This window comes from Anopheles marshallii, chromosome 3, assembly GCF_943734725.1.
Source record: "Anopheles marshallii chromosome 3, idAnoMarsDA_429_01, whole genome shotgun sequence".
NCBI lineage: Eukaryota > Metazoa > Arthropoda > Insecta > Diptera > Culicidae > Anopheles > Anopheles marshallii.
Genome location: NC_071327.1, coordinates 51,947,457 through 51,960,165, shown reverse-complemented (window position 1 = coordinate 51,960,165; position 12,709 = coordinate 51,947,457). Strand labels below are relative to the sequence as shown.

The 12,709-nt window shown below is 41.0% G+C and overlaps 1 protein-coding gene across 1 annotated transcript in view; it reads left to right on the top strand.

Annotated features, from left to right (window-relative positions):
* The window catches only part of LOC128712791 (collagen alpha-1(XVIII) chain), a 139,244-nt gene that overhangs the window by 71,113 nt on the left and 55,422 nt on the right, over positions 1–12,709 (top strand). The window contains exon 5 of the mRNA XM_053807664.1: positions 7,676–7,741. Within this exon, the coding sequence (XP_053663639.1) occupies positions 7,676–7,741 (66 nt within the window). The remainder of the gene's footprint in view (positions 1–7,675; positions 7,742–12,709) is intronic.

Below are 12,709 nucleotides of genomic sequence, written 5' to 3'. Positions count from 1 at the left end.
TAAGAAATGTCACACAGTTTCAAAGACACACATTGAAGTTCGCTATTTTCCACCTCTTGTAGACTCACCCTCTCTAGTACTGCTACCAAATTAATATTTCATCGCAATCTGCACACTCATGCATCTGATGTCTCGTTGCCAGAAACTGTTGGGGAACACATTGTATCACCTTCCACCCATCGTCCACTGGATGGTACACCATCAAGGTGTGTGTGTGTGGGTGAGCTGTATTGCCAAACGGAACAAAGTCATCGAACGGTGAATGCTTTGGAATGTACTACTTCACGAGACAAGTGAATAGGAGTTGTTTTTTTTTTGCGCCTTCTACTTGGTTCGTATTTTCCAAAGTGTCTTTTCGGGCAAAGAGTCTGTCTGAACACACTTTTCTTGCCATCCAAATGCTGACTTGTATATTTTTATTTGCACCGAGTTTGCTCGCCGAAGCTCTAATGTCGTGCCTTGCAATTGTAACAACAGAATTGGGCGCAGCTGGTGTAGCGAAATCGCTACTTGCTTCCTAACCGTTACGGCAAATTGATTGAGCAGCGTACAAAATCACCCGGTTACACGAATGACAGTTGTAAAAGGGAAGTTTAACAGTGCAAAGTAGTTGGTTGCTTGTTGTTTCCGACGAAAATAACGATAACAACATTCTATTCCGTGTACTAAACGTATCCAGCTGATTCGTTGATCATGCTATTGTCATCAATGTTCTAGTACGATTTTCATGAACAAATAGCGCCCGATGCTTCGCACACATCGCCCGGTAACTCTAGCGGATGCGGATGATTATTAAATTCCACCGTTCCCAACCAGATCCGATTTCCTTCGTTTTGTTTCCAACACGACATGCGTGAAAAATGACCGCCATGACGTGTGCTGTACGGGAAGCATGATTTTCCGGAATCAAGCAACATCCGGCATAAGCTAGATCGAGCCATCCGGTCCAACGTCCTACTTTCCACTTTAGGATGTAAAAAAAAATACACGATCATGTCATATCCTTGGAGAGTTCTAAAAAAGCACTCATATGGGTAAAAATGAATCATTCTCCTGTTTTTTTTGCTCGCTGTAAAAGGTACCACCATTGCATTGCCCCACCATCGGTACTGCTTTCGCTTAATCACCTGCTCGGCACGGGCAGGTCATTAGGACGATGCAGCGGAGATTAATGTGCTGGTCCTGCTCTCTGTCAGCGGAAGCACCGAAATGGGGCCACCGCTGTTGACCGGAAGTGAATATAAGTTTTTAATTAAACTTTTTAATTACATTTCCCGCGTGAATGTGTGCACTTACACACACGAGCTCACGTTCGGACCCGTTCGGGCGGTATTACAAAAATGTAGTATTTTCCTTGTTTATGTTATTGGATGGTGTTGGTTTGTTTTTTTTTTTTGTGAAAATCTATTAAAATTCTAGCAAAATGTTGTTCAAAGTTTATTGTTTGTTTTTATATTTTTTTAAATTAATTTTTAATACACAGGAAACAAACACATATCAGGAAAGTATTGAATACTAGAAGCAGGTATTACACGAACATTACCTCCACAACTAAAGCATTTTATACACAGAATGTTAACAAATTGGAAAAAAATCTCTATACACTCCAATGTTTTTTTTTTTTTCAATCCTATCCACGTCGTATCCAACGAACATCGTATCTAAAGTGTGCAAAATATTACTTTTCTCCAGCAATACCACAACACCAACCGATCGGCGAAATTGTATTTACAACATTTTTGATCATAAAGAAACTTACCAGGGCGGGAAAACCAAAAACCACTAAAAGCAAATGAGATTGCTCGCAAAATGCCAAATTTATGGTGACGTGCGGAATTGAAGCCAAACCGTCCCAAAGTCGCTTCCACCAGATGTGGCCATCATGCAACAAAACATGGAAAACTTCCGCTTTCTAGCATCGGCGAAGCGAATCTGTTTCCTTCGCACCTTTGCATTTTCTTTGCCACGGCACAAACGATGACGATTTGCGGAGAAATGTGCAATTCTAGTGATATTTTGCCATTCATCCGCTGCTGGCGTGAGCGATGTCCCCGGCCTATTGCAATGAGTTCTGACACTGCAGCATAAATTGAATGTCGAATTCTCCGCCCGAACTTCGTTATCCAGAAGATGAAAAGTCATGGAAAAGACTTTTTTAATTTACATTCTCCACATTTTTTGGAAGTATTGCAACCCATTGAGATCGAAGAAGCAAAGGATTATACTGGCTTTCATTTTGTATGCATTTCAAACGAAAGGCATAAAAGCTTCTAAAGGGATTCTTGACATCTCATCCCGTCTCATTAGAACGCGGAGAAAAAATCCTGTCCTGAGTGGCACAAACCTCATCACGAATCAACCTTGGTCTCCGATATCAAGCCCACCGGGCGGAACCATGTTTTATGCTTCTCATCACTCGTGCTCACCCAAGACGTGGTCTTATCCCGCGCGAAGGAAGTGATGTGCGAAAATAATGAATTTATAAAATGAACTCCTTTCTTGCCGTGAGGGTTTCACTTCCTTCCTGAAAAAAGAAGTGAAAGAAAGTATGAAAATGCTTCTCCGTTTCCCGACAGCCTTCAGTCGAACAAGCGAACACTCAGAAACAGGAAACGTGAAATCGTGCCAGCCTCCGTTGTCAGTGAACAGTAATGTTTTCTTCCTTTTATGCTGTTTTGTGACATGAAGGACACTTGGTGGAAAATAAAAAATCAGCACCAAACAGATTCGGGGACAATTTGAAGCAAGCAGTAGAAAAAAGCTGATTGCAGTCAAACGAGAGAAAAAAACTGCAATCTAGCGAACAATGGGTATTTGAAAACTCATGACGTAATACTTGAATATTGTTTAACTATTGTTAAACATAAACTAAAAATGTTGCTCGCGTAAAACTCTGCTAAACAAAACATTAAGCAATACTAAACTATAAATTATTTCTTGAATAATACAAGTAAAAATGTTCCAAAAGTGTGATATGGACAATTAAAACATCACACGTTCCTTATAATTTAATATCGAACATGAAACCCGCTTAGTAACGTAAGAACGGAGAAATCAATACAGATACATCATTAAAATAAAAGCAACTAATTTAAGAATCAACAAAATTAAACTCAAAATTGAAAAAAGTTAACAATTTGAAAAGAAATGAATAATGATATTAAAATAATAATATTTTTTATTTGCTTCCTATTGAAAAATTACAAAATTATAGACGACGTTGTAATACATATTGTAAAAAGCATATTTATTAAACAAAAACAATATTTTCGATAATCAAATTTGATACCATATTCTTTAGCAGTTATCATTTCCAAAATAAGAGTTGCGTTTGTTTTTTTTTTGTTTAATTTTGTTTGGTAATATGACCACCAACAACCCCACAGTGTTTCCTTCATACAGGGACCTACACCCTCCACCAATGCGAACGTTGCAGATTGAAGTGAGTTTGAAAGTGAAGAAAGTCACACGACTGTGTGCAATGTCGCAAAGCAACTTCCCGGCCAGAACTTTGAACATTGCTTCCGTTTGCATAAAATATTTGCACTCGTGCCCGTTACCGGGGCATCAACTCAAATGCGCCATCTATATTATTTAATTCAACTCCATCCCACTCGAGATCGAGAGCGATGAACGAAAATGCCTGATACCTGATACCAGTACCCGACCGGTGAGGCTTGTACACACGACGTGAAATTTAATTTTGATCAAAAGCAATACAGTCAACAAAAGTGCCGGCTCTTCGGAGGTTGGGGCTCGTGAGCAGCACAGCACAGCACACAAAGTTAGCTTGAAACGATGATGAATCGAAGACGGCATCTAACGGGTGGACAGGAGGCAAAAAACATCCCCTAACAAAACTGAGATCGTCTCACAGGAGTTCTTTTTTTTACGCGATTTAACATCTCACGCGAATTCGCGAAGTGGTTTTCCCTGTAGCACTCGACTTTTCTCAATTTTGTTTGCCCCGCACCAGCCACACACCAACTCAAATGTGTGCGGCAAAAAAGTGGGCACACCGGGGCTTTAAGAGCTCGTCGGCTGGAAAAATGGAAAGTGTCTGGGTTCAAGGGAAAGAAAAATTGCTCACAGTTCTCTTCTTGTGCTGCGCTTGCTACATACGCCACACCATCTCATATGGTACACACACCCACACGATCAGACACTCGGCACCTGAACGGAGTGGCTTAGCAAAACGGTTCTCAATTTAAATCATTCACGGATGAAAGAAAATTTCCTCTTTCATCATCATCATCATCATCATCATCATCTTCGCTAACGATCATTGAGCTGATGTTGTTTGCTTCCCACACTCCCGGTTGGCGGTAGTCTGGTTGAGTCGTTCCATCATCTGCAAACATGACTAATGCTTGCATCCGCCGTAATGGAACCCAACCCCTAGCAAACATCTAAAGCTCACAGCGATCCAAGTAGCCACCAGGCAAGAAACTGTAGCAAATTAAAATACCCTTCACCAATGTATCTGCCCTTCACACTCCATTTGTCTTGCCGAACATTTTTACCCGAAATGTGTGCCACTTGCAAATCACTGCACGGGAGATGAAAAACCAGCGCGAAAGCACGCCTACAAGCGAGAAAAATCACACAAAAAAAACCAGCACACAGCTCGGGAATGAAATTTATTGCCAAAGATTTGTAATACCTTCCCGCCACTTGAGCGGAGCGGCAAGAGCTTTTCATTTCACATTTCACTTTCCAGTTCCCATTCTGACTGCTTGCCTGGGGTTTCCATCTTCAGCCAGCAGCGGGGCAAGCCAACGAGAGAAAAAATGCTTCATCTCGTACATAATTTGTTTTTGAGGGGAATACGAAACCAGAAACCACCTGGTAGGAACAAAAAATCATTCTTTTAACTCGTTTTTCTTACCTTAAGTAAGCGGCTGGAGTTGCGGCGCCAAGGCAAAGCCCGGAAGGAGTAGGAAGTGTTTTTATTCATGAGGCGAAACTTTTCACATGTGCACTCTGCTCATTTGTACTGAAATGATATATTCCATCGACCACCTTTGCCCCGCCAACCGGGCCGGTGTTTGGCCGTCTGCGTGTCTGAAGCAAAATCATTCATCCATTCCATCATCATTTGTATCCGTTTCCCGGATGGTAGCCATCATTGGCCTCAACCTCGTAGCCGAGAAGCGATAAAACCGGATGTGCCGTCTGGTCATACACGCATGGCTAGTTGTGAGCGGGAAAACGTGTCTGTGTTGTTCCGAAGCAAGCCTTCTACGACCCCTTTTCAACAGCGCCTTCCTTTTTACTGCCTCGCTCCCAAGAGTGATGAATCGGAAATGTTGTTGGAGATGAATTTCTGTGTGAATTCCCCACACTCCATCGGTGGGGGCAGTGATTTTTTGTCCAACTTTTCCTACCCAATCAAAATATCTCCAGTTTTCTTTTGGCAGCTAGTTCTGGAACTGATTTCAAATGGAGCAGCAGCCAAACAGTTGGAAAGGTGAAATTTTTCATCTGCCTTCACAGTCGGGTATTTGTAAGTTTTCCATGCAATCGAACTACTTTGCGTTCGTGCTTACGTTGGAAGCAAAAGAAGTTTTCATTGAACCTTTAACCTTCCAGATAGCAAATCAATTTTCTTGGTTACAGTTTCTTCACTGTCCTCCCTTTTCCGTATTGGTTCAGTAGTTTGCGAAGTATATATTAATTTCCAGCAGCGAAAGACCCACGAACTTGCGGTATTGAAGTTGGCCAAGGTTGTTCTAGCTGTGGGTTATCGTTTCGGTGCAATGATTTCTGTCACTATGGCAAACAGAGGTTATATACATGGGCGGCAAACGTAGAAATTCACACAGAGTAGAGAAATTCAAGTGTCAATCGACAGAATAGATTGTGCAGTAGCTGAAATGGAATAATATTATTTTTACATGACACCTTTCAAATTTATATCTACTTAAACTTTGAGGTTTTATTCATAAAGAAGTGAACTTTCCATATTTTTTTCACTAAACAAGGGATTTAAACTATGTTTTTCTTCACAATAATAATCTCACTTCCTTCGTCGTAAGCCGCTCAATAGCACCTCAGAAAGCGAACGTTCTAGCAGAGTTCTAACTTTAACTGATCAAGGATATCCTTCACACTCACATTCACACCCGCACAATACACGAGCACACATTACCGGAACATATTTCATCTGTGGCAAGTGTGATAAAGTTCTTTCCAATGGCCTGGAACCCATTAACCTGCTACGTGGTCCGGGCATCGTCGATTGGATGTCGGGCACTTTTTGCACTTCATTTTCTACCGCAAGGACGAGAATCGGGCATATCGGAACCGAACCATCAGTAAAGAAAATTGGCCCCATGACTTGACCACTAGTGCCCCGTTCGAGGGTACCGCACGATATCCTTCGAGCTATTTGAGCCATGCTACAAACCTCTACTTAAGTTCAACATCGGTGTAATATATGGACGGCCGCTATCCAGTTTCCTGCCAAGGAATAAGAGGGATAGCGAGTGTGGCTGCGATTATTCAACCATACACACACCTTCTTCGATCTTCCGTTCCTGACAAAGATTACCGTCTCTAAACTATAGGTTAGAGTGTGTTTTTCTTCGAAATTTACTTCAGAACACAATGCCACCCACCAGCAAGGCGGTGACCTTTCCCGGTCGCTCCCGTGATCAAGAACACATCAACGATTCACACTAGGAACCTTTCGATTGAGCGTACGCTGCTAGAATCGTGTACTACATCAGCAATTCTGAGATCGAAAAGGGGGGAAAAAAAGCAACAAAGAACGATGAAAAACACTACCTTTTGGTCGAACAATTCTTAGTGCTTTTCTAAACCCGGACTATTTCTTCTTATCGGTCCAATTTGGTCCTTACATCTAGGGAGATTTGGTGTTCTTTTGAGTTTGCAACAAACTATGATGAAACGAAGTTGTGAAACACATGCACACTGATACCGCCTTCCCGAAAGCATCTCTATTCCTTTATCTCATGCTCAGCAGCAACCTACCTATGACATTCGCCGGCGGCAAACGTTGGCCCTGTAAGAGAGGTCGGACTAGTTGTAGGCCACACACTACCAACCTCGTTAGTCGGTTGGAGTACGCAACTTCATCAACGAAGCAGAACAATTAATTCGATTCGATGGAATAAGCTGCTGTAAGCCGTATGCTTATGCTTAAGCACCGATTGGTACGATTTTCTAGCCAAATGAGCTAAACGATCCTATTTCAGCTGTCGGTTGCATTCGCTGGGCCTACTCCTTCGACAATGGCTAGTGCCAATCCCTGCGATTACACTAAACCCATACTAAATGACATAAGCGAACATGAAAGGGCAAGAATAGCTGCATCGAGTTAAGGGAAGAATTATGGAGATGCTTGTTTTATCAATATTATGTCTTTGATATAGCAAGGTCACTCTTTACCATGTACATTTATTATTATTTATACAATTATTAATTTCTTAATTCAACCAACGTCACATGTTCGATTCTTTTATGCAAAACATACTGATGGTTTTTATGTTTATAGTTTATATATGCTTATAATTTCCTTTATATTACTTTTTTCTTTTGTTTTTTTTCATTTATTTATGTTTTCTTTTTGCACTTTTCTTTTTCTTCTTTTATTTCATGACACTTATGTTTATTGCGTTGCACACGATAAATGAACATCCAATGCCCGAAGGTTGACGAAGAGTTCGAATCGACAGACGAGTTCGGTGATGACTTTAATTCCGAGATGGTGTATGACGTAAGTAAATGCATGAACGTAAAAATGCATTGCAGAACGTTTAATGGCTTCTGCTCGTCGGTGGGCCTTTCACTACTAACAAATCATACATTAGGGCCAAGAAGCAGCTGCTTAGTTCCATTAAGCATATGGCTAAAATTAGCGTAAATGGCTTTCGAAAAACTGTTTGGCAAGCGATCAGAAATCTGTAATCTAAATAGAATGGAAGCAGTTTCAAGGGGCCAGCAGATGGCTTTCTGTTACATAAAGCATTAGTATGCATCAAATCCAATTACCATAAAACTCTGCCATCTGATAATTATAAATAAACATGACCGTAATTTTAATCATTACTACCAAACATGATTATCAATTTGCACAAAACAATCAAACAAACTGTTATTCATTGGCATTGAAACTAATCATTGCAATGGGTACCGTTGCAGGCGGATTGATGTACATTATTCCAGAAAAAAAAATCATATAATCGACTGCAAACATAGGCCCGCTTATGATTTTTTTTTCTTTTCCATAATTTACATAGTTGCAACATTTTCAAATAAAGCTGACCTTATATCTACGCAAATAACCAAACACACATACACTCTTAAAAGTGATACAATTATTTAAATGATCGATCAAATTATGATCACACCGTAACTGACGAAATCGTCTTCATCAGGTGTGTCATTATCAATAGCACGCAATCAAACGAATGGATTGTGCCAGCACGCACATCGCAGCAAGCTTAATACCAGCTAGCGATTATCAAACAGCGAATTAAACGCACGCCAATGCAAACACGCTCGGTTCAAGTTAAATTGTACCGGTTGGTTGGTCTCTGTTTATTAACTTTATCGATTTAGTTATCATTCAATTGCCGCGCACCAGAACGTGTCAATTAATTATTGAGCAGGGTCTATTTTATTGACCGTACCATTCAATCAAAAACTGCTAGTGTGCAATATCGGTGCAGGAAAAAATCAACTAGCTTTATTTCGTTCCAATGATTTAAAACTCTTTCGCCATTTCAATAATGACGATGCGCTAATTTAATCGGAAAACTAGTACAATGTTTTGATAGCAAGCGGTAAGCGGCTTACACCGGAGTTTATGAACCTGAACTAATGTTGATATATTAATGTCGATATTTTTTTTTGTTAACAACGAAGCTTGAATTGAATAAATTTTACACATTGTCATTTTACACAAATTGTTGCAGATTAGGTACACATATTTATTGTCCGGAAGATGTAAGCCGTAATTACACAAGATTTAAATCACAACCAACATAATCATATACAACAGCCAAAAAGAAACAATTCAATGAAAGTAGCATAATGTTTGATCACAAAAAACGTTGTAAATGAAGTTGTTTATATCTATTACTGGAATAAAAATTTGTTTAATAACAGCCCTTGTTCAACATAAATAACAATACCAATATATGCACACATTTTGATAGATAACAATAAAAAAAACTTGTAAAAAATCTTCGACAGCTGTACGTCACCTCTGACATAAACATTTTTTTTTTATCTTTAACCTACAAATGAGCTGACTTACTAATTCTGGCATTTGGAGACTTTATTTCCATCAAGCTAGATCATTGCAGTAAACAAACACTATTTTTTTTAAAATATGTTGCAATTTATGATACTTATGTGATACTATCCATTAGCACAAGAAGGACTCTAATAAAAATAACTTTTAGGTGACGCAACTGGTCCATACATAAATGTCGTGTTTGCAACTTTGTCAGCTAGCAACTCATTTATTCGTCAATGAATTGAGATGGACCTTTGAATTGGTTGTAAATATCTAATGAATCTTCGTGAAGCATAACAATATCATACCTCATGATATTAAATTAATTTCCTTTTCGAAATGTACACCTTTTGTCCCAACGTCCTAGGGCTGGGTGGTTTAGATGAGCTTTGATACCAGTTTTGTCATGTGAAAGCTGATGACGTCCAGCGTTTTTATCGAACTAAACCTTTTTCCTCACACATGCCATATCTCTTCGATGCCGTTTACGTCATTCTCGCTTTTGCACAATAGTGACATGCTGGTAGCATTCCACAAATTAAATTCCACACCGCACAATATGCTCACTTCATGCGGACTTCAAAAACTCTTACCCAATTTTCAGAATTCCATTCTTAAATGTCGCATTGGTACAAATTATCTTTCATTTCATCAAACGCAACAATTTTCAACGAACTAATTCCTCAGCACCGTCCAACTGCAGCTGAAATGTTTCAGTTCCAAATTATGAGCTTCCAGATTGTTTCCTTTGTGCTGTGGCCCGGCCCACCTCTACCTCCGTTCTGTTCCTCGTCGACGGTGTGTCCTTCAGCATGTCAATTGCGTGCGTAAACAAAACGCACGGCATCACTAACGCAAAGCGTTGCTTTGTCATTTATTTCGATACACTAGCCGTTTGGTTTTCTTTCCTGCTTTCTTCCTTCAATAATTCCTGCGACCATTTTTGTTCCATTGTATTTCATCACCGCGCTACCCAGGCGCAGTTTGTTTTACTTCGACCGCATCCGCTGGTCCATTTTTCACGACGGTGGACACGCATACGGTGCGTTGATTTTGACCACCGATACCACGGTCATCCACTTCCGTCCGTACACCAATTTTGGGGTGGGTCTCCCCGTTCGTTCAACCAAAATGGCCAGCGTAGCCGGTCCAACGTACGAAAGGCGCTCGGGCGTTGTGCTTGATGGTGGCTCCATCGTCGAATGGGCGAAGTTAATTAAATTTGTTTAGGACAACCCAACGCGCCCTGGGCACGGGTTGCGAGACCCTCGTTGCAAAAGGTTCCTCCCAATTTTATATTAGACCCCATTCTGACCAAGAGCGAGCCCATCGGTCATTGTAGTAAAGAAGTAGCAGCGCGGTAGAAAAAAAAAGTGTAGATGCTCCGAGGAACCGTTACGTTAGCATCGAGCCCTTCGGTACTCTGCTGGGTGTTGATGGTGCCCAAAATAAAACCAAACCTTCACCGAAAGGGCCCCCCTTCGAGGAGGGAGAAATGAAAGAAGAAAAAAATGCTGAACCTCAAGCATCCGCATCGGAACGTAAATAAGGACGAAAAATTAATAAAATCAGCTCTCCCTGCCACACCTTCATCACCCGGCCTCCTGTAAGGATCGGTTTTAGTGACCATCCTGCGAGCTATGTGGTGGGCACGCCATGATCACTTTGCTCTCACATCGTACGAAAATATGCTGCGATACAGACGGGAAGCTAAACAACAACAAAAAAAAACGCCAACACAGCAAATGCCCAAAACACCTTCAACCTTGACCCTTGACGATTCACATTCCGATCGAAGTGACGGGCAAAAACCAACAACGGTTCCACTGACTTAAGCACCTGTTTACGAACTGGCTCCAGTTCACGCGATACCATCGGTGGAAGGAAAAACGTCCATTTTCGATTCATTTCAAGCTTCCATCTTTTCCTTTTCCGTGAAGCAAACACAGAATCGGAAAAAAATGCTTCCAAGCTACGATTTACACCAACTGTCACACCACTCGACAAGACTCCAGCGTTGGCTTCCACAAGCCCACGGTTAGATTGGAAAGGAATTTTGGGTGATAATTTGAATGCACGAGGCCGCGAAAAAAAGGCACCAGTCCTCGGGTCTGTTTATTGCACCCTCGGTTTGCCTTCTTTTTTATATTGCGTTTCGTTTTACTTCCCTTTTTTGCTCTCTCTTGTTTTTGTCCCAACCTCCCCAAGGAATGATGCGTAGTCATGCACCACCTTAAGGATTAGGGCGGGCAGCAAGTAATTGCTGGTAGAAATCACCATTCACCAACGCTGTAACGAGCTCGGTTTATGGTTCGCCTTCTGTAATATTCCTTTTGTTTCTGTTTCTTCAATTCTATCAGCAACGGGGAATGGGAATGGAGGATTAAGGTCAGGGGGAGAAAAAGTTTTCGCCGTTCGCAACGGGCACAAATAAACATCCAAAAAGGAGTGGACACAATTCATAATGAAGATTAAACGGAGCTATATTTACCTTTCATTAAAGTACACATTCCATTTGCTTGAAAGTTTGCTTGTTTTGCGCGTAAAGAGTGTCTCATTAAATGGAGCTTAACGAGTTGGTTGACGGTGGCTTTTAACAAATTTCAATATCAACTGGTCCTGCCAGAAACCATGCCTCTATCGTGACATTTCCATATCAAAATACAGAACCACTTGTAATCTTCATGAAGTGCCTAGAAGCGTGCTTCTAAATAAAAAGCCATGTAATTGAGAGTTTCAACCGTTCCAACCACAACACACGGCATTCAGTTAATTGCCTTCAGAATCCTTCAAATTAAATAGTGCCATACTGTGCTCCCACAGTTCCGTGTATCTAGCGGAAAAGCAAACTGCACGGTTAACGACAAATTAAGAAAGAAAACAATAATAAAAGCCGAGCCTGTCAAAAATCACAACAATCCCTGGGGGATACAAGGAAAAAATCCTACGGATTATCTCCAATTACCGCCACGAAAATATACAGATTCAGGGATCCGAAAATAACTTCCGCTTCGTTCGTTACCGTTATCCTCCCCGGACTGGCAGCAAACACGCAGCACCCCACGGACACTGGTGTGGAATTGAAGGATCAGCTATTCGTTTTCCGGATGCGTGATCTACCGCACGATAAAGCTACGGTTAAAAGGATGACGGGATCCACTTAACTTCACAAATGAGCCCCAGACCACCTTGCCCCCACGTTGGTCCCGCTTGAAAGCCGTCCTGTGCTGAAAAATCAAAAGCTGCACACGCCTGGAACAAACAAAACCGGAACTGGGAAACAAAGAGTCCACCACAAACTATCCCATTTCGGAAACTGCCAACCTTATTTTACCTTATCTACATAACTGCACTCGTAAAATGTTATGTAAAGGTGTAATTAATCCAGCAGACCCGTGATTTCTCTTCCTACGTACTTTAAAACACTCGTTACGAATACAC